Raw genomic sequence first — 27,942 nt, 5'->3', positions numbered from 1 at the left:
ACCTCAAGCTAATTAGGTTACCTATTGATTTGACTGACTTTTCATCAAACTTAAATCCTTGAAGATCCAAATTCCTAAGCAATTTGAAGTTTTGAAATGGGAGTTCAACTCTATTAAAGACTCGTTGTCACGTCTTGGATTGCAAAACAATATTGATCTTAGCTGTTTAGTTGCCTCCAAGTCAGGGAGGACAACTCTTTCGACATCCCTATTCAAATGAATTGCAAGTTTGCGTATTTTAGGAGCAGTAGTTGTTGATGTAGTGGCAAAAGCAATCAGCTAGATCAGTTTCGCGTTGGAGATGAATGATCTTGAGAAAATCATTCTTTTTTGCCTTTGATAAACACAGATCCAACATAAGGTCATGAATGCGGCAATAATTGATCCTTTGAGTATACTTCTCTACTTGTACTTGAACCATGCACCTCTGTGCCAGCACACCCATGTAACGTTTTGCCACATCCATTATTGTTTCATCCCCCTCTCTATCATCATCTACAATTATACCATCACTTATGCACAAGTGATATAGTCGTTCAGCATCTATCTCAAAATCTTTTAGAAAAGACCAAAATATAGAAAACATGGCTTATATCGATAAGGCAAATCGTCGTAGCTTAAAGCTAACACCTTTGATACTCCTTCGATGTCGCTCCACTTTTGCGAACGAACATTTTGGTATACCATCTCCCATTCCTTTAATGTATTCTTTGCTACCAAAAGTCCACCAAGCACAATGATTGCTAACGGTAAACCAGCACACAGCTTTACCATTTCCCTCCCTAATGCCTTTATATTTGTGTCAAGCGCTCTGAAGTCTACAAAAACAACAAAATGCAAAATTTAAAAACAACAAAAAATATCTTATTGCCTAGAGTCTACAAAGCAACACAAAGGAAAATTCTAATGAATGCTTGCGTCAATAAGCGATAAAAATGGAAAATTTGCAGACATTTTTGAGACCCAAAATAAGTTTTTTAACACGGCCTTCTATACATATATAGATAAAAAAATTCTAATGCGAGCTTGTAATATGGATTGATTTTTAAACTTTTTTTTTTGGGGAAAAATCAAATCGGTTGGTAATTTTATTTTATTTTTTGAACTTTCGTGTTCTCAAGTATATAAAACTCAAATTATTAGTTGTAAAATTACTAATCAAACTTGCATAATTCAATTTAACAATCAAATCCATTGAATCATTCTTGTGACAAAATTGACCAAAGATAAGATTTAATCAATTTCAGTTTTATAAAGTTTATTTTCCCAAAAGCAACTGTAACAAGGATAGTCAATAACATTCTATACACAAACCATATATTTAGAAAAGGGAAAAGTTATGGATCATGAAATTTTTTTCATGAAAATGGTCATGAAAGATTTATGATCCTTGGATTATCTTAATTAATGTGTGGTGCTTTATTCTAAGTGTAATTCAAGGGTTACAAAGCTTTCATGATTATTTTCATGATACCTAGAATTGCTGTTTAGAAAATAATCATCTATTAGTTTTAAATAATTTACTACATCAAGATGTTTTTTTTTGTTTCTATTTTAGGGATAATTTTTTGAGAACCCCTTTTTTCAACCAATTTTTGGGGTTTAAAACAGCCGCTTCCTCGACTTTGCCTCCAAGTCAGCATTGTTACATTGATACTTGCATCTTTTCAGTCAAAAGTTCTGTATCAACAAAGTAGAAGAAAAAGTGCAAATTCATGCATGCATTTGGTGCAGAGAGAGTGATGTTACGGGGGCAAGAAGTGAACTGCCGCCCCATTTGAAAACTTGTTATTTTAATTGATTTTTTATTTTTTTATAAAAGACGTACAAAAAACAAAAAAAAGTAATGTATGTACTCCTTAATCATCCTTTCAGATTCCATTCTCCGCGCTAGTATTACAAAGTTGTCATACATGACTTATGCCATTCAAATTTTAATGGATAATTAGTGACTAGTCTTAGAGTATTATGTGTCATTCTCTATTTGGTTTTTCAAATTAATTGCATAGTAAAAGCTTTTATGAATAGAACATATTGACTCATCTTTGTAGGGGTAGTTAGGAGACAAATAATGACTATTTAGTATGTGTTGTAATTTTTCATTGGCGGAGAGTAGATCATGTAGAGAACATGGTACTCTGGAAGTATCTAATAATTTTTAATTTTAGATACTCATTCACCTATCTAAACAGAGATATTTGTATGATATTTTAAAATTAAAAGGTTTAACTGTACAATTTTATAGTTTAAGAGGATATTAATATTCAGTACTAGTTCACGAGATGTTATTATGATTAACACTAAATTTTTTAGCATCCAATTAATTTGAGTTCTTTTAGATCAATAAATTACACAAAAGAAGTAGCTTTTCTTTCTAAGTGAAATGCTTGGACACATTTTCTTTTTTCTTTTTTTTTCGGGGGGGTGTATGGAAATGCTATTTTATCATTAATTTATACAAAATATTTAATCAGAATAATGTGGCAGTTATATTTTTGAAATAAAGGCCACTTCAAATGGGGGAAATTCTACTTTCGAGGTTTGTATTATATGTTCTATTTATAATTTTTGTAATATTTAGTTATGACCTATTGGGTTGTTAGTTATAATTTGGTTATGACTTGGTTATAATTCATTGTTGTGTTAGTTATGATTCACTGTAATTTTGATTATGACATTATTTTAGATATGATTTAAAATGTCTGTAGTTATACCTTGTGTGATGTTTAGTTATGACTTTTTCTTTTCCTTTTTTTTTTTGTAATTATAATTGAAAATAATCTAGTTATAACATTTTTGTTAATCAAAATTACAAATGTCATAACTTGCATATAACATGACCCATCCAATAGGTCTTTTGATTTAAAAGAAAAAAAATTTAAATATGTCACATCATATATATGTACTAGCGTATGCCCGTGCCTAAAGGCACGGTGTAAATAATTTTAAGATTAAAATGCAGTTATAATTTATACGTATTATGTTGAAATTTATAAAGTTTGTGTCATTTTTTTTATAAATATACTAAAAAAATATATTGAAATATTTTTCTTCTTAAAGAACTTATAACAATTTTGCTTGTATTACACGCTCCACAAAACTCAAATAAAATAACAACTCCCCCTAATCTTAATGTAAATTAAGAAACAAACATATAAGATTTAAAGTTATATTGCATATCAAAATATAAAAGGCAGTAAAAAAAAGTGTAAACATTGAACAAAAAACAGAAATAAAGTTATATTTGAAAAATCTAGAAATCCCCTAGATATTGATTTGTGATTATGTAATAATTTTAGGCAGTATATAACAATCCCAATCAAACAATCAAGACAAATCAACACAATGATTTTAACGTGGAAAAACCATAATTGGACACCTCCAACTGTGATTAAAAAACCACGGGCAACAGCCACAAAACAATCCACTAAGAAGATTTAAAGGAATTACACAGGTATACTCTCAATTACCTAGCGAATCAACGCTTAATTGAACCAACCTCTATGTGCCTCTTCTAACCCCGTCTTCACCTCGGAATTGTCTTTATGATGAGCCACTCCAGAATCCACCGAAGCTTCAGGCTCGAATTCTTCAGAATCCACCGAAGAACAACTCTCTCTCTCTTGTGTATAACAAACAAAACATTTGATGTACTCTCTTTAAACCATGAGTTGAATACTCAATAAAATATCAAAGAAAACTAACAAAATATCCCCAGATATAAACCTTAAGAACCAAAAAGAAGATCTGGAGGAATTCAGGAGTCGTATAGTTTTTGGAGAAAACCAACTACTTATAAAAAACCAAAAATAATCCTAGATTTGGAAGAAAACCCAATCCTTATTGAAATCTGGAAAACTGTGTTCGCGCGGTCCGCTCGAGCGCCCAACATCCCGCTTGAGCGTCTTCAGCAAAATATGCATGTGACAAAACAGAGGTCCGCTCGAGCGCTAGAGAACCCGCTCGAGCGCGAAATCACACATCTCAGTACTATTACAGGCGACCAAAACTGCTGGAACCAGGGATTCTCCGCTCGAGCGGGGAAGTGTCCGCTCGAGCGGACAGGCAACTTGGAATGCATTTTTGCATTTTGCTTCGGGGGCACTGCCCCTCAACCCCGCCGTGGCGTTGCCTCGAACCTGCCAAGGGGCGCTGCCCCCTCGACCCCCGCGAGCTAACCGAGCAGCTCAATCCCCGTCATAATCAGCGAAGTGGCAATCTTGAAAGCATTAGCATCACAAACTTCTCTGAAAGGTACAATTCGGGTTGGATTCGCATCTAAACACTCATAGCCTCACTGAAATAAAATTGCGAAAATAAATACAACTGAAAGGAGTTTTGTCAAACGGGGTTGCCAAGAATAAAACCTAACAATATTGTCATACACCAAAAGAGTAGGTTAAAACTTTACAAAAAGTGGATTAAAGTTTTACAAAAGATGTGTCACTAACATGTCATACACTAAAAATTATATTGTCATACACCAAAAATATGGTATGCTTTACAAAAGATGTGTCAATAACATGTCTTCAAATATGTGTTTGCCCAAACTTCCTCCTCATTACTTTCCAAAAAGTCTTTGTATCAACTTTTACGTATCCCCAATGAGGAATATGCACAACAATCTGGTAATTTGTGGAAACAAAATAAATATAGCGATCCCGGGTTTACCCTTGTTGTATAGTGATCCGGACATGTGTCCGTGGGTGTTGGTAGTTGTTTATTATCTTGTTTACATCCTTTCTTACTTTGTATTTGAGTTATAGGATGTGTTGGGCGGGTTGGTTTCAGGTTGGTTGAGTTTAGAAACCAAAACTAGTTGCCCAGATTTTTTTGGCCTGTCCGCTCGAGCGGAGGTGTTGGCGCTCGAGCGGGGAATACATCCATCCAGTATCTTGTTGTGCAGTGTTGTGAGCTCGAGCGTAGGGTTGGGAGCTCGAGCGTAGGCCTGGTTCTGCAAAAGTGCTGGGCGAGTGCATTCTGCGCTCGAGCGGGAGGTTGGCCGCTCGAGCGGAAGTCTGTGAGTGTACGCTCGAGCGGGGTGTTTTACGCTCGAGCGGAGACCTGGGTTAAAGTCCCGAATTTGTGACTCTTCAAATCACTTTTTCACTTTATCTTCTCTCTCTTACTTTTCCAAAATCACCATTGTTGAGCCTCTCACTCTAGACTCTACCTTCTCTCTAGGTTTTGATCTAGTAGGAGTGATTTACTCACCTTTGGCCTTTACAAAAAAGTTGTTGATCGTCGAGGGCTTCATTTTAATCTGAAAATCTCGGGTTTTGGAGCACGTTGGGTTTTGTCGTCATCTCCTTTGAGGCTCCGGGTTTGAGGTAGGGATAACCTACTCCTCTCTATGGGTTTTGTCTTTAAATTTTGGTATTTTGAGATGTTGGGCTTGGTTGGGTAATTTTGTGAAAGTTTGGGGCTTTTGTGTAATTTTACAAAGGTTGGGGTTTCATTCATAATAAACCTAGATGCATGTTTGGCATAGAAAAATAGAATGATTGTTGAATCATTGATGAAAATGGGACCTAAGGGTTGAAATGGTAATTATGGAAAATGGCCTAATTACATTGTTTAATTAATTGGGATAATTAATTGGTGAGAAATGAGGAGATGAAATGTTGATTGAATATCCATTTGCGCATTTAATTTCTGTTTTAGAAATAACTGCTTGGGGCTATCGGTGGAGGATAGTCGTGATTGTTGTAGACAATGTATGTTGATTAGGCAAACTGAAACTAATCAATGGAATGTGTTATGGAACTTGACAGTTGCTTGAATACATTAATTGTTTGTATTGTGTGATTGTATATAGAACCAATGTGTTTATATGCGTTGTGTGTAGAGGAGGAGATAGGGGATGTACTCCGCGGTTTAGGGGAAGATAGGGGATGGACCTCTAAACCGGATAGGTATTTGGAGGAGATAGGGGATGTACTCCGTAGACAGAGCTCATATGCTTGTCTAGAGAAGTGAAGATAGAGCTCATATGCTTATCTTTGTGAAGTGAAGTGTGGATACAGCTTGTATGCTTATCTGTGGATATTGTTGATATACATATCTGTTGTAGAGTGTGGATACAGCTTGTATGCTTATCTGTGGATATTGTTGATATACATATCTGTTGAGAATGTGGATATAGCTTTTATGCTTATCTGAATGTGAGATATAGTTTTTATACATATCTGTGGAAATGATGATAGAGCTAACATGCTTATCTGTTGAAAAAGGGAAAATGAAAAGTAATTGGGACTTGTAAGTCGTTGGCATAAATATGTAATTTATGTGATTGTATCAGTGTTGACCAACTATCAATTGCTAATGTTTTAGTCATTGTTCATGGTTGGTTTAGTGTATTTCTACTGGGCTGTGGCTCACCCTATATGGGAACATCATTTTCAGGTACAGGAAGCATGCCACCTCCAAGGACATAGCTGGGAGGCTAGTGGCGGGCATAGTTTTGTTGTTGTACTTTTGATGTATTACGTGTAATTTCAAGCCAAGGGCTTAATGTGTAAACGAGTTAGAACTCTTTGTTGTAACCAAGTGTTAACTTGGAAAGCTGTAAGCCTGTAGGGCATTTTGTTATGAGGTTAACATGTAATACTTATGTAATGGAACTCTAATGAATGAAAGAATGTGGTTAGTTTATATGTAAATGTATGTCTTATCTGATGGGTTTATTGTCATTATTTTGAGGGCGTTACAACTTGGTATCAGAGCGTACCGGGTTCGAACACTTTGGGTACGTGGGAAGTGATTAGGATCACAATGGGTTTGTCTCGCTTGATAGAGACTTAGATGTAGTATCATATGCTATGTGCTCAATTGATAACATGCTTATGTGACTATGTGGGTATGGGATTTAATTTCTAGGATATTGATTGGATCCTTGAGTTTCTGGGAGTCTTGTTGGAAAAGCACTTGATCAATGCTGTTTCTAACCGGAACTCTAGTAACGTCTCGGGACTATCATTATCCGGAAATGAAGTTCGTAAGTGCTTATGTGTTTATGTGCTTATGTGGAGTGAATTACAGTTGTCCATGTATTAGGACGTGAGTGTATAGTTTCGGCACATTTATGAATGTGCTAATGTTCTGTGTTGCCTTTATTAGGATGTCAGGACGAGGAAGAGGTGCTAGGCGTGGTAGACCTGCGAGGCAGGAAGTACCGTTACCGGGTGAGATTCCGGCAGTGCAGGAGGGAGTTGGGCAGGCCAATGTGGCCGAGCCAGTAGGTCAGCAGGCTATGGGTGCCTTGGCCAGAGAGTTAGCAGGAGTTTTGGGTATTCTTAGAGCTGGGAATCAGGCAGCTGAGACAGGGCCCTCCTTCTTGAAGAGGGAGTTCTTTCGGTGTAATCCGGACGAGTTTATCGGGGATCCTAAAGAGCCGCTTAAGGCAGATGAATGGCTCGAACAGACAACGAAGACGTTTGAGATGCTTGGCATCGAGGACGGAGCACTGAAAGTGACCTTGGCATCCTTTCAACTGAAGGGAGATGCGGGTCAATGGTGGAAGTACGAGAAAGCTCGTGTTGGTGGTACTTGGGAGGCGTTTATGAATGCTTTTCAGGAGAGGTTTTTATCAGCAGCAGCTAGGGAGAAGCTGAGGGATCAGTTTAGCCGGCTTAATCAGCAGGGCTTGTCAGTGGCCGAGTTTGAGGCTACTTTTACCAGTCTGTCTAGGTTTGCACCAGAACTGGTGGCGTCTGAGGAACGCCGTTGCTATGAGTTTGAGCGGAAGTTGAGGCGGGGCCTCAAGTTGAGAATTGGTGGGTCTTATATTCGAGAATATAGACACTTAGTGGACGCTGCAGCTCATATGGAGCTTATGATGCAGGAGGAGGATGAGGGTCAGAGAGGCTCCAAGAGGAGCCAGGATAGTCAGAGTGATGGCAGGAGACAGAAGGGTTATAACCCTCAGCAGTCTCAGGGTGCAGTCTCTAGATCGACCTTTCCAGTGCCTAGTGTAGGCTCGGGGAGAGGCAGTCAGGGAGAATTCACTTGTTACAAGTGTGGCCAGCTGGGTCACAAGGTTTCTGTTTGCCCGCAGAAGGGTGGGGGTCAGAAAGCTGCTTCTTCTTCAGCTAGACCGCCGAGTCAGAGTTTGGGCAGGGGGCAGCTCTTGATTTGTTATCAGTGTGGACAACCTGGGCACATGAAGAGGTTTTGCCCACAGTTGAGTGCCACTTCGGGAGCGTCTGGTTCTAGGCAGACGCAGGGTTTTCAGCCAGCTCAGTCTGTGCAGGCCTCGAGGGCCAATCCGGGAGCTTCGTCATCCCAGTCTGTGCAGCAGTCTTTTGCTCCGAGAGGTGAGCAGGTAGACCAGGGGCCTACGGGGCGCGTGTATGCTGTTACCGCGCAGGATTTAGTACCGGCTCCATCAGTAGTGAGAGGTACTTTTCTGTTTTGCAACTCAGTTGCTAATGTGTTGATAGACACGGGTGCATCTCATTCTTTTGTATCTGCTGCATTTGCATCTGTTTTGGAATTGGAGTTAGCACAGTTAGCATCTCCTATTTGTGTGGTATCACCTTTGGGTGGTGAGTTGATTCTGAAACAGGGTGTTAGAGGATGTGATATAGAGGTCGCCGACTATAGGCTTCCTTTTCCGTTTGTTGTCATGCCCATGAAGGGTTTTGATGTTATTTTGGGTATGGACTGGTTATCGTCATACCGGGCTGTTATTGATTGCTACCGCCAGAGGGTTACATTGTGTACCTTGAGCGGGGAGTGGTTCCATTTCTTGGGAGACCGGGTTGGTAGTGTTTTGCCACCGGGGTATGATTCGCGAGGGCGAAGTGAGCTTAGTAGTCTACTTGCTAGCTTTGAGAGTGGTGAGAGTGGTGAGACCCAGCATGTATTGCCGAGGGTGGTTTGTGAGTATTCGGATGTCTTTCCCGAAGATCTTGTTAGTTTGCCACCTCACCGAGAGATAGAGTTCTCTATTGATTTAGTGCCTGGTACGGCGCCGATTTCTATGGCACCTTACCGTTTTGCTCCAGCAGAGTTGGTTGAGTTGAAAGTTCAGCTCCAGGAATTGCTAGATAAGGGCTTTGTTCGCCCTAGTGTTTCACCGTGGGGAGCACCGGCCCTCTTTGTTAAAAAGAAAGATGGTGCCTTGAGATTGTGTATAGATTACCGGAAGTTGAATCGGGCTACGGTTAAGAATAAGTATCCTATGCCCCGTATAGATGATTTGTTTGACCAGTTGAAGGGTTCCCGTTGTTTCTCTAAGATAGACCTGAGATCGGGTTACCATCAGTTGAGGGTCAGGGAGGAAGACATTCCTAAGACGGCATTCCGTACGCGGTATGGCCATTACGAGTTTTTGGTGATGCCATTTGGGCTTACCAATGCACCGGCAGTCTTTATGGACTTGATGAACCGGATTTTCCGGGAGTTCTTAGACCGATTTGTGGTTGTTTTCGTGGACGACATCCTTATCTATTCGTCTTCTGAGGAGGAGCACGAGACACACTTGAGAGTGGTGCTTGAGTTACTTAGAGCCCATAGGCTGTATGCCAAGTTTGGGAAGTGTGAGTTCTGGCTGGGGAAAGTCAAATTCTTAGGCCACGTGGTATCCGGGGAAGGGGTGTCTGTTGATACATCCAAGGTTGAGGCAGTGCAAGATTGGGCACAGCCTAAGAGTGTGTTTGAGATCCGCAGTTTTCTGGGATTGGCTGGGTATTACCGTCGGTTTGTGAAAGATTTCTCCAGGTTAGCGTCACCGTTGACTAGACTGACTCGGAAGGGAGTCAAGTTTGCGTGGAGTGAGACTTGTGAAAAGTCGTTCCAAGAACTGAAAGTTAGATTGACCACCGCTCCGGTATTGATTATTCCGGAGAGAGGGTTGGGATATGCGGTTTATTGTGATGCCTCACGAGAGGGTTTGGGTTGTGTGTTAATGCAAGAGGGGAAAGTGGTAGCTTATGGCTCACGTCAGTTGAAAATACACGAGAAAAATTACCCCACACACGACTTAGAGTTAGCAGCTGTGATCTTTGCCTTGAAAATCTGGAGGCACTACCTTTATGGTGAGAGGTTCGAGGTATTCTCGGATCATAAAAGTTTGAAGTATCTGTTTACACAGAGAGACTTGAATTTGAGGCAGAGGAGATGGATGGAGTTCATCGAGGATTATGATTTTGAGTTGCATTATCATCCGGGAAAGGCCAATGTTGTGGCCGATGCCCTTAGTAGGAAAGCCATTAGTGATGTAGCTTGTATAGCCATCCGGGAATGGGTGATGTTGGGAGCGCTTGGCGAGTTTGATTTGCTACTGGGCGAATCTGTTGAGGCTGCGGCCTTGTTTTCTGTTGTTGCGCAGCCTACACTTGTGATTAGAGTGTTAGAGGCACAGAGAGGTGACCTTGAGGTAGAATCCCTCCGAGAGAAGATTTCCAGTGGGAAAGTTGAGAAGGGTTTGACGGTGTATCCCGACCTGAGTGTGAGATACCGAGACCGTTTGTTTGTACCGGAGGCTTGCCGTGAGGAAGTACTCCGAGAGTTTCACCATTCGCGCCTTGCGGTGCATCCGGGAGGTACTAAGATGTATCAGGATTTGGGTCGCCAGTTTTGGTGGCGGGGTATGAAAAGAGATGTGGCTGTTTTCGTATCGAAATGCCTTACTTGCCAGCAAGTGAAGGCCGAGCATCAGAGGCCAGCGGGTTTGTTGCAACCCTTGCCTATTGCCGAGTGGAAGTGGGAGCATGTCACTATGGACTTCGTTGTAGGTCTTCCGAGGACTCAGCGGGGTAGTGATGCTATTTGGGTGGTTGTAGACCGGTTGACTAAGTCGGCGCACTTTATTCCTATGCGCGTGAGAGATTCGGTAGATCATCTTGCCGATTTGTATATTCGGGACGTAGTGAGATTGCACGGGGTCCCAGTGACGATTGTCTCAGATAGAGATCCTCGTTTTACTGCTAGGTTGTGGCAGAGTTTGCAGAGTGCCTTGGGCACTAAGTTGACCTTTAGTACGGCTTATCATCCTCAGACTGACGGGCAGTCCGAGCGTACTATTCAGATCCTCGAGGATATGCTTCGGGGTTGTGTCCTGGACTTCAGTGGGACGTGGGAGAGGCACTTGCCATTGGTAGAGTTTGCCTACAACAACAGTTTTCAGTCTAGCATCGGTATGGCACCGTTTGAGGCCTTGTATGGCCGACCGTGTAGGTCTCCAGTTTGTTGGGCCGAGGTGGGTGATGCACCTTTGTTGGGTCCGGAGTTGGTTAGGGAGACGACGGAGAAAGTTGAGCTTATCCGTAGGAGGCTTGTTACAGCCCAGAGTCGACAAAAGAGTTATGCCGACCGTAGGAGGAGGCCTTTGGCGTTTGAGGTAGGTGATCATGTCTTTTTGAAGATATCACCTAGGCGAGGCCTGATGAGGTTTGGGAAGAGTGGGAAGTTGTCCCCTCGGTTTATTGGTCCTTTTGAGGTCCTTGAGAGGATAGGTGAGGTTGCTTATCGGTTAGCCTTACCGCCGCAGCTGTCCGGGGTGCATGACGTGTTTCATGTGAGTATGCTTCGGAAGTATGAGCCAGATCCATCACATGTGTTGGATTGGACTGATTTAGAGGTGGATGAGGATGCCTCGTATGAGGAGAGACCGGTACGGGTCTTGGATAGGCGGGATCAGGTCCTGCGTGGCAAGACCATTCCTTTGGTGAAAGTCTTGTGGAAACATCACGGAGTGGAGGAAGCCACTTGGGAACGTGAGTTGGAAGTCCGTGAGAAATATCCGGACTTGTTTGTTGATGTGTGATCTTGTATTTAAATTTTACATTATGTTGAACTTAAGAGCTTTTATATATGTCTTAAGTTGTAAAACATTGAGAATGTTTTGATTATTGGAAGCATGTTTTGGAACTTGCCTCATTTGGAAGTTGAATGTGACACTATATGTGTTGAACATATTGTTGAAATTGGAAGGATAGTGCATAATGTTGATGCATGTTGAAAGTACATATGTTGTTTACATATTGTGATTTGTCTCTTGTTTAAGGGATGGGATGACCGGTAATGGGTCGAATTGTTGAATGTTAAAATATAACATTGTTTAAAATGGAGGAAAGCTTGTTTTGCAACTTGTGCTTAATTTCGGGGGCGAAATTCTTTAAGGGGGGGAGGTTATAGCGATCCCGGGTTTACCCTTGTTGTATAGTGATCCGGACATGTGTCCGTGGGTGTTGGTAGTTGTTTATTATCTTGTTTACATCCTTTCTTACTTTGTATTTGAGTTATAGGATGTGTTGGGCGGGTTGGTTTCAGGTTGGTTGAGTTTAGAAACCAAAACTAGTTGCCCAGATTTTTTTGGCCTGTCCGCTCGAGCGGAGGTGTTGGCGCTCGAGCGGGGAATACATCCATCCAGTATCTTGTTGTGCAGTGTTGTGAGCTCGAGCGTAGGGTTGGGAGCTCGAGCGTAGGCCTGGTTCTGCAAAAGTGCTGGGCGAGTGCATTCTGCGCTCGAGCGGGAGGTTGGCCGCTCGAGCGGAAGTCTGTGAGTGTACGCTCGAGCGGGGTGTTTTACGCTCGAGCGGAGACCTGGGTTAAAGTCCCGAATTTGTGACTCTTCAAATCACTTTTTCACTTTATCTTCTCTCTCTTACTTTTCCAAAATCACCATTGTTGAGCCTCTCACTCTAGACTCTACCTTCTCTCTAGGTTTTGATCTAGTAGGAGTGATTTACTCACCTTTGGCCTTTACAAAAAAGTTGTTGATCGTCGAGGGCTTCATTTTAATCTGAAAATCTCGGGTTTTGGAGCACGTTGGGTTTTGTCGTCATCTCCTTTGAGGCTCCGGGTTTGAGGTAGGGATAACCTACTCCTCTCTATGGGTTTTGTCTTTAAATTTTGGTATTTTGAGATGTTGGGCTTGGTTGGGTAATTTTGTGAAAGTTTGGGGCTTTTGTGTAATTTTACAAAGGTTGGGGTTTCATTCATAATAAACCTAGATGCATGTTTGGCATAGAAAAATAGAATGATTGTTGAATCATTGATGAAAATGGGACCTAAGGGTTGAAATGGTAATTATGGAAAATGGCCTAATTACATTGTTTAATTAATTGGGATAATTAATTGGTGAGAAATGAGGAGATGAAATGTTGATTGAATATCCATTTGCGCATTTAATTTCTGTTTTAGAAATAACTGCTTGGGGCTATCGGTGGAGGATAGTCGTGATTGTTGTAGACAATGTATGTTGATTAGGCAAACTGAAACTAATCAATGGAATGTGTTATGGAACTTGACAGTTGCTTGAATACATTAATTGTTTGTATTGTGTGATTGTATATAGAACCAATGTGTTTATATGCGTTGTGTGTAGAGGAGGAGATAGGGGATGTACTCCGCGGTTTAGGGGAAGATAGGGGATGGACCTCTAAACCGGATAGGTATTTGGAGGAGATAGGGGATGTACTCCGTAGACAGAGCTCATATGCTTGTCTAGAGAAGTGAAGATAGAGCTCATATGCTTATCTTTGTGAAGTGAAGTGTGGATACAGCTTGTATGCTTATCTGTGGATATTGTTGATATACATATCTGTTGAGAATGTGGATATAGCTTTTATGCTTATCTGAATGTGAGATATAGTTTTTATACATATCTGTGGAAATGATGATAGAGCTAACATGCTTATCTGTTGAAAAAGGGAAAATGAAAAGTAATTGGGACTTGTAAGTCGTTGGCATAAATATGTAATTTATGTGATTGTATCAGTGTTGACCAACTATCAATTGCTAATGTTTTAGTCATTGTTCATGGTTGGTTTAGTGTATTTCTACTGGGCTGTGGCTCACCCTATATGGGAACATCATTTTCAGGTACAGGAAGCATGCCACCTCCAAGGACATAGCTGGGAGGCTAGTGGCGGGCATAGTTTTGTTGTTGTACTTTTGATGTATTACGTGTAATTTCAAGCCAAGGGCTTAATGTGTAAACGAGTTAGAACTCTTTGTTGTAACCAAGTGTTAACTTGGAAAGCTGTAAGCCTGTAGGGCATTTTGTTATGAGGTTAACATGTAATACTTATGTAATGGAACTCTAATGAATGAAAGAATGTGGTTAGTTTATATGTAAATGTATGTCTTATCTGATGGGTTTATTGTCATTATTTTGAGGGCGTTACAATAAATGACACGAACTTTTGCTTGTATTAGTACATTTGTTGGAAATATACATGTCAAAATACTTTGAGATAGAAATTACCTTATTATGAAAAATATTTATCATCTGTACAACACAGAGCACTAAAATATTTATAAAAAAATTGATAAAAATATTTATCATCTGTACCAAAAAAAAAAAAAAACATAAACTCTCTTGCCATATTACACATAAATGTTAAAATGCCAAGTCTTTCAAATTTTTCTTTTAATTAGGAACTCTAGATATTCAAAAAAAAAATTAAATGAAAAAAAACAGTCCCTTTCTTTTTAGAATCACACAACAAATATACTACATTTGAATGGTACAATTTTTGTGTAAAGGTATATCGTAGTGATGTCTCTCTCTCTATATCTTACATACATGTGTGACCTACTAAATGAAATGTTCTTTCATTAAAAGGGTGACTAAATCATGGTTGATTGCATCTATTTTTGAAAAACAAAATGGAGTATGTAGAGTTCTTCAACTGAGCATTCCAGTGATTAGTGATGCGCTTGATGGTTTAGTAAGTTGAATAGAAATGAATAGTGCATTTTTGTCAAACAATCCTATGGGCGCTTAAGCCTAGGTTTTTATTTTGGAAAGAATAAATAAATAAAAGGGAGAATAGAAGCCCACATTACATCGAAAGATATCATCACATAACTACGATGAAGCAACCCGATTATGCCTCACTAAGGGCACAATGCAAGTAGCAGTGCACACATGATTTTCAATATCAAGTTAATCTACAAAACTACCCACTACTACTATATCTAGCACTCAAGCCTCCAAGAAGAACCAAAAAATAAATAATTGTGAAGGTCCTTGGGTTAGGGTATGAGAGAGAGTACTTGACTTCTTTCTAATAATGTAGCAAAATTGACCAAATTTAAACAAATCTTGACCAAATTTTAAAAATTTAAGACAGACCAATTTTATGAATAGCGACGTAATCAACCAAATGTTTTACACTTCAATTTACCCACCGGAGTTAGGACTAAAAATTTAAGCTATTTGAAATGAAAATCATCCAAAAGCACACAACATAGAAGAACTAAATACTGTTCAAAAAATGTAAACAAATTAAAACCCATTTAAAAAATAAAACCCATCAAGTATTAATTCAAATCCAAAACCTTTTAAAAAATTAAATCCATTTAAGAAACATAATGTTAAGATTAAATTGGATAAATTACATTTTAATCCAGATGATAAATTACATTAAACTAGATAAATTACATTTTAAGATCAAGTATTATATATCTATCTATTATTGTAGATTAATCTATTATTGCAAAACATTTACAAATGATAATATTAAATTTTTTAAAAAAAAAATCGTAAACTAAAAGCAAATTGAACAATTTAATTCCCAATGGAAGCCAAGCAACATATTAAAGAAGTAGGATACCTTTAATGGTTTAGCCAATTTTCTATGAACAACAGCTGATTAAAAAAAAAAAAAAAATCAAATAGAGAGAGGAACACTAAAGATTTAGCCAATTTTCTTATTTGTATAATCAATTTTACTCCCCAAAATTACTATATGTGAGAGAGATATTTCATTTTTAAAAAATTTAAAATAAGACCTACCAAATACCCATGACCTTCTTAAGACTCAGCACACAGATTGCAAAGATCTATGTGTAAAATCAAATAGAGAGAGGAGCACTAAAGATCTTTGCAATTTTCTTATTTTTATAAATTGTCGCTGAAACTTACAATTAGTGACCTTTTTAATGATAAATAAATTCATTTCCTAACTAATTAGACAATAAACTCACTTATTATGACTTACACGTAAGTACCCCTAATTTTTTATGATGACTCTTATTATCTCTAACAAATTCAATTATAGTCATATCCTAATTTTTTATTAAATAATAATACTGTCATGTGATAGATACCACAATTATACCTAATATTTATTTCTCCCCTCCCCAACCAAAAAAAAAAATAAATAAATAAATAGAAAATCTATGCTGCCCAGAAAAATGTCTAAAAAGTAGCTATGAATTTTGAATTAATGTTGTATATTAAAAAATAGTGTTATGGGACTTTTACAGATTATTTGTTCTAGAATTATAGCATTGCTAAGGAAAAATAAAAAAATAAATAAAAAGGAGACAAAAGAATCAGTTAACATGATTAAAATTTTAACATAAGCACATGAACCTATATGATTATGTGATATGATATTCCACCTTCCTCTCATTAGAAAATATATTTTGATATGTGATCAATATTCATATATTACTCAAGCACGCATGGTAACAGTAATTAAAATACAACCATCATGTACTACAATTTAAAAGGGCTATAGAGAGGTGGAAAAGGGGAAAGAAAAAAATAATCACCACATGAGGTATAAGTAACATTTGTATTTTTACAGTCTTTCTTTTACATTCCATTAAAAACACACTTGCATCCCATATGTGGATAATTTTTTTCTCTTCTACCACCTGTATGTTGTTCCCCTAAATTAAATTAAATTAAATTAAAAAAAGAAGAAGAAACAACTTCTTTTATTTTATGATAAATTAGTAGGTGACCCGTGTAATGTAATAAAATTTATTTTTAAAATAAAAAATTAATTTTGACTCTTAATACTTTATGTGTAGACAATTTTAACAATTGAAAGTCAAATACAAATAGATTTGCTAATAACTGATGGGAATTTTTGTTACTGCATATGATCCTATGTAAAATAGGCTCATAAAAATAATTTCTTTTAAAGTTTTTAAAAAAATAAACGTGTATTTTCAACCCGAAATCAAATCCTCATCTGTGTTAATAAAATTTACCAAAAATCATGAATTCCACTTGACTACAAATCAAATCCTCATTTTCTTATTTGTATAATCAATTTTACTTCCCAAAATTACTATATGTGAGAGAAAGATTTCATATTTAAAAAATATAAAAGATTTCATATCATAAACTGAGAAAGATTAATAATATTCTCTGGTTTCTCTTTTATATTATTAGATTTCATATTATAATGAATACATTATAATATACTTCCCAAAATTACTATATGTGAGAGAAAGAATTCATTATGAATACATTATAATTCAAGATTCAGAATTCAAAAGTGGGAGTTCGAAGGGAGCCGAAGACAGCAGAATTTAACTATCACCTAAATTCTGAATTCAAGCTACAAACATATATAATTTTAACAAATTTCGGTTAGTAGTATGTATAATTTTAGAAGAAGAAGACGTATAGCTATTAGTCAGAAGAAGTATAGCTATCTATCTGCTACTGTAATCAATCAATCTGAAATTTTCTATCCAGTCGAAGGGAGAAAAATTTAGGTGAATTTAGGGCCAAAATTCAGGATTCAAAATTAAAAATATTCAAAGTTCAAAATTCAAAAACGGAAAAACACAACAGCGTCTTACCTTGCGAGTGGGAGTTCGAAGGGAGTCGAAGACAGCCAAAAACAGACAGAACCTTGAGCCAAAAACAAACCCAGTAAAATGAGATCATATACAGAATGTAGAGGAATAAAAGAACACAATGGAACACAATGTATTTGACTAAAGGAATAAAGGAACACAATAATAGAGGAGATAACACATTGTATCTAACTAAAAAAAATACAACAAAGAGTAATTAAGATAATTCGGAAAAAAATTATGAAATCAACAAAGAGTCAATATATGTAGATGTCAATGAAGGTGAGAATAAGGAGATAGCTTCCAAGGACTCACATGAGTTATTGAAATTCTGAAATTAACATGAGATAACACATGAGTTATTGAAATTCTGTTTCCTTTATTTTAGCATGAGTTATTTTAGCACTATACAGGAAATCAAATTGCTATATATAAAAGATCATGTGTAGCATTTGATGAGTTAGCTGCTGCGAAGTGATCTATATAGCATTTGATGAGTCCTACACCAACCAGATCACTTTGCAGCTAGAGAAAGATCATGAAAGATCATTCTGAAATTTTCTGAGTTACACCGTGTGATTTGATTTCAGAATTTGATTTTAGAATTTCATGACTACAGGAAGTCAAATTTGATTTTGTGATTTCAGAATTTGATGACTACAGAAGTCAAATTTGATTTTGTGATATTAGAATTCATTCAAAATTGCCATGTTAAACATGTTTCTTCTACATTTCAATTTGATTAATCAAAAAAAAAAAAAAAACATGTGGTTCACATGAGTCTTTTGTGGATTTTTTCATCTCAAATATTACCAGACAATTGATGGAAGATCACATTAAAACATAATTAAAAGTATGAAACTTAAATTGATGAAATTAAAATTATAAAACTCAAAAAAAAAAAAAATCTAGCTAAAATTAGAGAGACAGATAATGCAATTTACCTTTCTGTTTTGTTTTGTGGTTTTTTTTTTTTTTTAGGTAGAGTACAACTCAAATACATAACAAAATGAGATAAAAAAAAAGATATAAATGGATGGAGTTGGAGATAGAATTGAGATCTGCAGAAGTAGAGGCTGTTTTAATTTTTGTATCCCAAAAGGGCACAGCTATGCACAGCAAATGTTTTATCCTCTTCATAAACAAACAAACAAACACCAGCTAATCTTTTCCTCACTTAAAATGCTTTAATTGCATCATCAACCAAACAACTGTAGGTCATTCCTTCTCTTTCGTACCAACCCAACCCCTCTCTCTCTCTTTCGTACCAACCCAACCCCTCTCTCTCTCTCTAAAATCAAGCCCTTTCTCTCTCCTCTCTGTCTCTTCTTTCCCAACTCTTCCCCAATTTCAGTCTCCCTCTAAAACTTCCACAACCCACTTCGATCTTTCACAGCTTTTTCACACCCTCATTTTTTCTGGGTTTGAATCAAATAACCCAAAAAATTACTCAAAAATGGTGATTGTGGGATTGGTATGAATGAAAATTTACAAAATGGCAATTGGGTTCATGGTCAGGAAGTCAAATTCATTCAAATTCTGAAATCAAAATGGCAATTTGAATTTGATGACTACAGGAAGTCAAATTCATTCAACAACACTTTCTTTGTCTTTCTCTTAGATTGAGTTATTTTAGCATGAGTTATTAACATGAGTACTCTTTAATTTTTACTCAAGGCACAGTGTAAAAAACAGGAAATCAGTCAACCTGAAATTCATGAGTACTCTTTAAACATGAGTTATTAACATGAGTATTCATGAGTTATTAACATGAGTACTCTTTAATTTTTATTCTGAAATTCATCTCTGGAGTGATAAACTAACCCAGCAGAATTTTAAGGCACAAAGTCAGAATTCAAGGCAGCAGAGTTTTAAGACACAAAGTCACAAATGTATGAGTTTTAACCCAGCAGAAATTCATTCAGCAAAGCAGTTTTGTTATTAACATGAGTTTTAACCCAGTAGAAAGTCAGAATTCAAGCTACAAAAAAACTAACCTAGTGCCAAAGTGATAAACTAACCCAGCAGCCGAAGTGATGTCGAGCCGGAGTGAACAACGGTGAGAGTGGAACGGTGTAAGCTCTGATGAAGGCTCTGTGTAAGCTCTGATGAAGACTCTGATGAAGGCAAAAGTTGAGATTTTCAAAAAAAATCAAGAAGAAGAATGGGGAGGAAGAGAGAGATAGAGAGGGTAGGCAGAGAAATAGAGAGGGAAGGTGGGTAGACAGAGGGTAGATGGGGAGGCAAATCATTTGTGATGGGGAGACAGAGGTTAGATATTGAGAGAGAAGAGTGGAGAAACAGCCATGTTGGGCAGGAACATCAAAGGAAATGTGTAGATATTAGAATTGATCTAAACCATTGATTTAAATTTGGGATTAATCTAAGGCATTGAATCAAAATGTATCTCACATACATTTTTGACATAAATTCAAAAACCTTTGTGACTTATTATATAGATATATATTTGTATAAATTTTATGTTTCTATATGTTTGATAACGATTGAGTCGTTAGGCTGATCACTTCGTGTGGGGTAATTATTTCGATGGGTTAGGCTGATCTCTAGTTTACTTTGTGCATTGACAGTACGTTAGATTTGTGAGGTTTATGACGGATTCTGTTTTGATAATCTGAACTGTTCAATGTGTAGAGCAAAAAAAATCACATTGATCGGATATCGATAGTTACTTGATCGGATTAGATTTTGGCAACAATTTATTTTGAAAATTATATATACCATTGACTAAAATCTGATTCGATCAAGTAGCTATCGATATTCGATCAACATGATTTTTTACAGAAATAAATTACTCGACGAGCTCTACACATTGAACGGTTTGGATCATCGAAATCAGATCTGTGGTAGGCTCCCACGAGCCCAACAGCATGCTCCAATCTAATCTCGGACTAAAGAGAAGCCTAACTCTATTTCGATTATTTGAATCATTTATATTGTAAGATTTATCATTGAATCAACTATGTAAAAAATCATAATTAATTGTATATTTATAACCACATAATAATAAGATCATATTTATTTTTTTAAAAATATATGAATTTGATAATATATTATCTATTTTTTAAAAACAACTATGGATCATGTGATTTTGAATGCTTGATTAATATATATATATATATATTGTATGAGTCCTTTCCCTATTCCAACTATTGAAACTTGGAGGAATTATAGCACAGTGGGATAAAAAAATTACAAAAATATAAGAGTGCAAGTGATTAAGTGATGGAGTGCAAGTAAAAAGGAATGGAAGTGTAAGCATATTTGTGTAAAATTTTATTTCTGTCTCACTAGAAAGTAATCCCTTAAAAGTTTTCAATTTTATATAGTTTTCGTAAATGAATATTCTAAATACATTTGGTACAACCCTATGGCCAATAGAGCTAAAGTATTTTCCATCTTTTCCAAATTTCAGCCCATGGGTCATTAATCATTTTAGATGATAATAGATCACACAGATGATATGAAAACTAACATTGAAATAATTTATTCTGTATCAAACTATATAGCAATGTGGACTAATTAATATTACCTCTACCATCTCTTCTTAGTAATGATTTCTTTTGAAATAGATCCCAACTTTCCTCATTATTTCCCCATAAACAACTATAACAGGGATAGTCTATAACATTTTATATACAAACTATATATTTAGAAATTAATCATCCATTAGTTTTAAATAATTTACTACATCAACAACCTTTTTTGTTTCTATTTAAGGGATAGTTTTTTAGAACCCTTTTTTTCAACCAATTTTTGAATTCCAAAACACCCGTTTCCTCAACTTTGCCTCAAAGTCAGCACTGTTTACATTGATACTTGCATCTTTTAAATCAAAAGTTCTATATCAACAAAGAAGAAGAAAAAGGATTTCTCAAATTCATGCATGCATTTGGTGCACAGAGAGTGATGTTAAGGGGTAAGAAGTGAACCGTGGCCCTTTTTGGAAATTTGCTATTTTAGTTGATTTTTAACTTTTTATAAAAAGGCATACAAAAAAGTAAAAAGAGTGATGTATGTACCCGTAAATTTCTTTCAGATTCCATTTTCCAAGCTAGTATTAAAAAGTTGTCATACACGACATAAATCATTCAAATTTTAATGAATAATTACTGACTAGTCTTAGAGTATTATGTGTCATTGTCTATATGCTGTTTCAAATTAATTGCATAGCAAAAAATTTTATGAATGAAACATGTTAAGTCATCTTTGTGGGATAGTTAGGAGACAAATGATGACTATTTAGTGCATTGCAGTTTCTCATTGGCCGATACTAGATCATGTAGATAACATAGTACTCAGGAAGTATCTAATATTTGTGTAAAATTATGGAGATGCAAGTGAAAAGTTATGGAGATGCAAGCATGTTTGTGTAAGTTTTTTTTTTTTTTTTTGTCTCATTGTAAAGTAATCCCTAAGTTTTCAATTTTGTGTAGTTTTCATAAATGAATATTCTAAATACATTTGGTACGACCCTATGGCCAGTAGAGCTAAAGTATTTTCCATATCTTTCCCAAATTTCAACCCATGGGTCATTAATCTTTTTAGATGATAATAGATCACACAGATGATATGAAAACTAACATTGAAATAATTTAATTTGTATCAAAATATATAGCAATGTGGACTGATTAATATTACCTCTACCATCTCTTCTTAATAATGATTTCTTTTGAAGTAGATCCCAACTTTCCTCGTCATTTAAACACTGGGGTTCATGGAGGATATGGTATGGATCTATTTGTGAAGGCACTGTTTTATTACGAGTCGTCAGCAATATTTTGCTGCCCGTGTTTCCAATTGGGAAGGCCGGTTTCAAGTTCTTCCAAGCCTCTATTGACCAAATATCATCTAGTACAACTAAGCATTTTTTACTCTGCTGAATTGTATAAAGTTGCTCAAACAACTCTTTATTTTCCATATTAACAACATCTTCCTTCCTCTCAGGAACAAGATTGATGAAGATTTCTTGCAAAATGTCTCTTGTTTGATACTGCTGAGATATGCATACCCATGCCAAACCATGAAAGTGACTTTGGATATCTTTGTGATGATTTACTTTTCTAGCTAGAGTGGTCTTCCCTAAACCACCCATGCCGCAAATAGAGACAACTCGACTAGGAGTATAGTCATCAACTTGCACCAAATGTTTTACAACATTGTTCAAGTCTTCTTCAAACCCCACAAAATCCTCTTCAACAACATGCTGATACGATTGCCACAATTCTTGTTGCTTCTCAACTGTCGAACTTCTTATGCCTTCACTTATAGCAGTATTAGTTTAGTCTTTCTAACAATCGATTTTCAATAATAATATTGTACAAATAGAATTTTCATACAAAAAACTCACATAATTTTTTTTTTTCTTTTGTGATTCTTTCATTTTAAAGAGGAAAAAAACACTCATTTTATGGTCCTAAAATAACAGTGTCACATAATTTGTATGAATTTTGTATATAAAAATTCTATTTTATCAATCATTTTTCACCATATAACAATACATCCTTTATAAAATATATATTAAAAAAAGTGGAGGTTAAAATTGTGAAATATTATTTTTATATGTTCCTATAAATTTATAGAATTTTTATTTATGATTTCTAGTAATATTTTTTTAGAAGAATAAGGATAATACAATTTTTTTATAGTAATATAGGTCCTCCAAATTGTACAGTGACGAAAATACTCTTACTATACCACTTCAAGTATCACCTATTACTTTTTTAACTAATTTAAAATTTTCAAAATTATATAACTTTTGATCTAGATTTTTTTTTTAATTTATAAAATTTGTATTTTTAGAATCGTTTCATCAAGATCTGTAAAACAAGATTCATATGATGAATACAAAATTTCAAAAAAAAAAAAAAAATTGACGAAATTTTATTGACTTGAGAAAGGTCGGTAAAATTTCAGTTAGTCAGTAAAATTTCAATGACCAAGTCAGACTAGGTCAATAAAATTTCTAAAAATATAAATTTACAAAAAATGGAGATATAAATCTAAAGTTATTAAATTTTAAAACTTTAAAATCACTTCAACAAGAGAGAAATGCCGTTATGAGAAAAATTACGATTTTTCAGGTCATGAGAGCATTTTGGACTATGTATGTTAAAGTTGTCATTATTATTTTAAGATTTCAAATCTCAAGAATTTTAACTAGCAAGTAAATTATTGTTATCTTTAAATTCTACACAAACTTGTAGAGAGATGTCTTTTTAATTGGGAAAATTAGTCTAGGGTCTCTCCCCCACTTTTCATAATGGAAGAGATCCACAAAATTATTTTTTTATGTCTAAGTTCCCTAAACATATACCAGAGAAATTTGACTCTTTGCCCACGATTCCTCTCTCTCTCTCTCTCTCCCCTACAATCAAATGAACAAAAGCTTCAAGATCTTCGTCTACCCTACCCCCAAATCCCACCCCTTCGTCAACAGCGATCTCTGATGAATTCGAAGTAGACGATGGCGAGAAACACATCGGCCGAGTCGTGAATGGAAGCAGAGGAGTCGATTGAACGTTCGCGATCACGGATTCGAGGTTGATCTTCGCTGACTCTGCAGAAGCAACGTTCTTTGGTTCTATAGTTTGTTCTATCTCTTCATTGTTGATAAATGTATATATATATATATATATATATGATACATACATATATATATATACAATGTCAGCACATATATATCCAGAGATTCTACTGATTTAACTGTGGGAAATCTCATCATTTCCCTTACTTTGAGATTCTACTGATTCATCTTAGGGTATCTTGTATTCAGAATTTTCCACTCCAAGCAGTGAGACTGCACTTGAATCTTCAGATTCCTTCACATTTTCAGTTTGATGTTGGGATTGACTTTGCGAAACAGACAACGAAGGAGAAGGGTTTGCAACACCCAATCCTTTAGAAAGACAAACATAATTGAAGACAAGATGTTTGTAATTATTCAGAAGTTGTTCTACGTCATTGACTGTAAGATCACCGGCCTGAGAAAACAAATACGGGAAATCCTGAAAGATTCGACTTGCTTGATCCTCCTTCAAAGCTTGGTTATGGTTAATCTCCTGCCCCTATTGTTGCTGTTATGTTTTTGAAATGCTATGTGTAATCTTGACTCCTTCATGATACAAATTGAGCAGTGTTGTAATAATAGGCAGCATACAATTGCAACCTTCATGCCACCTTTCATGTTTCTGGCACCCTTATTTGTGGAGCAGTTTTAACATTTTTTCGATGTGGTTAACTTAGCAGCACTTGCTTTCCATTTGACAGTGCCACCATTGTTTAAGATACACCAAAACTGTGCTTCTTTGAGCAGCCAATTGTGTTATAAAATTCTGTCAATTAATGATGTTGATTGAGACAAATACATAGCTGATTGATGCACATTTCTCTGGGTGGTCCAGAGAAATTCTCAGGTTTGAACTGAAATTTCTCTGGATTGGTCCCTAGTATTAAGGTTTTTCAACAACAACCATCTTGCGTTGAATTTCTCTGGTCCAAATAAGAGAAATTCTCTCCAAACTAAAAAAATTCTCTCTGGTTTACTTAAAATTTTCTTTGATTTGTTTACCATTTTCTCTGGATTGTTCAAATTTATCTGGTTGTTCAAATTTCTCTGGGTTGTTCAAATTTCTTTGGTAGATCTTTGGTTTGTTTAAATTTCTCTGGTTGTTCAAATTTCTCTGGTAGGTCTTTGGGTTGTTCAAACTTCTCTGGAAGCTTTGTTATTGCCTCATGCTACCTCCAGTTAATCATTTGTCATGTTGTGTATTTGTGTTGATGCTATCAAAGTGCTCTTGCTTATATGGCTTTCATGGTGCTACTACAGCTACTTAATTTGAATTTTCTCTGGTTTATAAATGAACCCAAAGAAATTGGTCAAAATGAACCCAGAGAAATTTGAATTTTCTTTGGGTTGAACCCAGAGAAATTCTTTAGGAAGTCCAGAATTTCTCTGGAGCGAATTTCTCTGGATAGAATTTCTCTGGATTGAAATTTCTCTGGATCAATGTTGAGGGACCTTAGACATTATGAAAATATTGAATGTCCTTTATACTATAAAGTCTTAATACCAGGGACCCTAAAAAAAAAACCCCTTTTTAATTTGCCCTAAATTTAATTAAAAAATTAAAATATAAAATATTATTCTTTCCTAAAATTGGTTATGTCACACGAAAGATTAATGGAATATATTAACAGAATTTAAATTTCAAATTTTAATCAGTAATAATTTTGAATCTCAAAAGAGAGAAAAATATACTTTAAATAAAAATATAACAATAATTGAAAATTATTAACAAATAAATAAATAAAAACTTAAATTTAAAATTAACACTTGAACTGCCTCACCTATACTTTTCATGCCATAATCTAAATTAGCGGTGTGGTCCATGATCTTGTTTTTAATGGCATCAATCTCACTTTTGACCCTGTAAACGGCTATCCATTCATTGAAGATGGAAGCAAATCTTTTAAGGGTGTTTAGGAAACCCCTTTTGGATGAAACTTTGATGACATAGGCTTCGAGGATGTCTTTGGTTTCATAAGCAAGTTTTCTGATTTCCGCAACACAGTTGTTGACCCCCGTATCTGCAAGATCAGATTGCATTGCATAATATGCGTTTTGTAAGAAGCATTCAATTCGATTCAACTTGACTTGGATTTGTTCAACTTGGTCGCTTACTTCGTATAAGAATTTTGATTCTTCAGTTAACAAAACTCCAAGTCTGTTGACAATGAAGGACACAACAGACACTTCCATTATGATTATGTGGTATTTCAACTGAATTCAATCCCAGTCCCTCCCTCCCAACAAAATCTGGGTACAAAGAGTAGGTGGGTGAGTAGCCTAGGCTAGGATGAAGGTTGGAAAAGAAGAGCTGTTGGGATGTGGTGTGAGTGGAGAGACTGGACTAAACTGCTTGAGAAGGCTCATCATAAAATGATGCTTTAGTTGAAAGAGAGAGAGAGAGAGACAGAGAGGGGTTTATATAAGTCACAGAGAGAAAGAAGCTCTGTGGAATCGTCTACTTATGTTATTTATTTTTGAACAATGATTGAGAACCCAGTTCTATATAATTTTACAGGGTTTTTATAAATTTAAACCACTTATGATGTAAATTTTACACATATATGAGTGGGTCTCACACATGAGTCCAGATGCTCTACCGCTGTTTCCTGCCGCAATTCCTGCGGTGGGACAAAAACGACGTTGTTTTTGATTTTTTTTTTTTGGGGGGGGGGGTCTCCCCTCTTTTCTCTTCTCTGTCACTTAACCTAACCTAACAGAGAGACATGAGTTGAGAGACGAGGAAGAACGACGGCGAAGGAGATGACTCCAGTGGCGACGCCACGGCAGCAAGGCAAGAATGCGGCAGCGACGAGTTTTGTTCCACAACCCTCATCATCATTCTCATTTGTTCATGTTTTATATGTTATATATATATAGATATATGAATTCTTGAGTTGAATTTGTTGTTGATTTTTTAAATGGGTTTGATAAGTAGTTGATTTCTTGAGTTTTATGGATTTAATGATTTAGGGACATTGATATCAGATTTTTGCGAATGAGGGATTTTGATCTGATGAAAGGAAAATGGTGAATTGATTTGATAAATTTTTGCAAATTAGGGATTTTGATTTGATAATAAACTTTGTAGACAGATTCATAGAAGAATCCATAGCGATGATGGTGTCGAGAATGTTGTCGGTGTGATAAGCGAGGTCTCTGACCTGGTGAACCCAAGTTTGGAGCTCTGGATCAGTGTCTTCAATTGCATCAGCAACTCTCAAGAAGACACTTATGCTCTGAATCTCATCTCTGATGAACACAATTTCTGCCTAAACTCCACCCAATGATTTCAACACTTCTTTAACAAAGCTTGAAAGCTTTTTGAGCAAAATGGTCACTAAACTTTTTACCATTGTTAATGGAGAGAGAGAGAGAGAGAGTAGAGGAGAGAGAAGCTTCAAAGTGTTTGCCTACCCAAGTGGAGTCCAAATCATCTGTTGTTTGGAAGTGAAGAAACATTTCCAAAAGATTTGATTCAACAACTGTTTGATGAAGTCACACAACCTCTCCCTCAAAGGTTAGAGAAGAGAAGAGAAAAGAAGGAGACCCAAAAAAAAAAAAAAAATCAAAAACGACATCGTTTTTGTCTCGCGGTAGGAACCGCGGCAGGAAATAGCGGCCGAGGATCCGGACGCCTCACACATATGTGGATAGTCAAGATCCTTTTGGCGTATGGTGGTCAATCCTAAAAGGAGTTCTAAATATTTTTCTTTATTTTTTGTGGCATACATAATAAAATAAATTAAAAAAGATGATTATTAGTTTGATTTAAATGATAATCATAAAGTAAATTA

The 27,942-nt window shown here is 36.2% G+C and overlaps 1 protein-coding gene across 1 annotated transcript; it reads right to left on the bottom strand.

Moving 5' to 3' along the window:
* Positions 1–238: 238 nt before the first annotated feature.
* On the bottom strand, positions 239–26,338 carry LOC145813217 (putative disease resistance protein At1g50180). The gene is made up of 5 exons (XM_082908499.1): positions 25,927–26,338; positions 24,383–24,475; positions 22,219–22,836; positions 669–818; positions 239–555 (listed from the first exon to the last, which is right to left on the bottom strand). The coding sequence occupies exons 1-5, from the start codon at positions 26,336–26,338 to the stop codon at positions 239–241; spliced, it is 1,590 nt and encodes a 529-aa protein (XP_082764625.1).
* Positions 26,339–27,942: the final 1,604 nt, after the last annotated feature.

This window comes from Camellia sinensis, chromosome 15 (genome assembly GCF_055761805.1).
Source record: "Camellia sinensis isolate YWXY chromosome 15, ASM5576180v1, whole genome shotgun sequence".
Lineage (NCBI taxonomy): Eukaryota > Viridiplantae > Streptophyta > Magnoliopsida > Ericales > Theaceae > Camellia > Camellia sinensis.
Note: the sequence above shows the minus strand (reverse complement) of the source record. Positions and strands in the feature narration are given on the sequence as shown.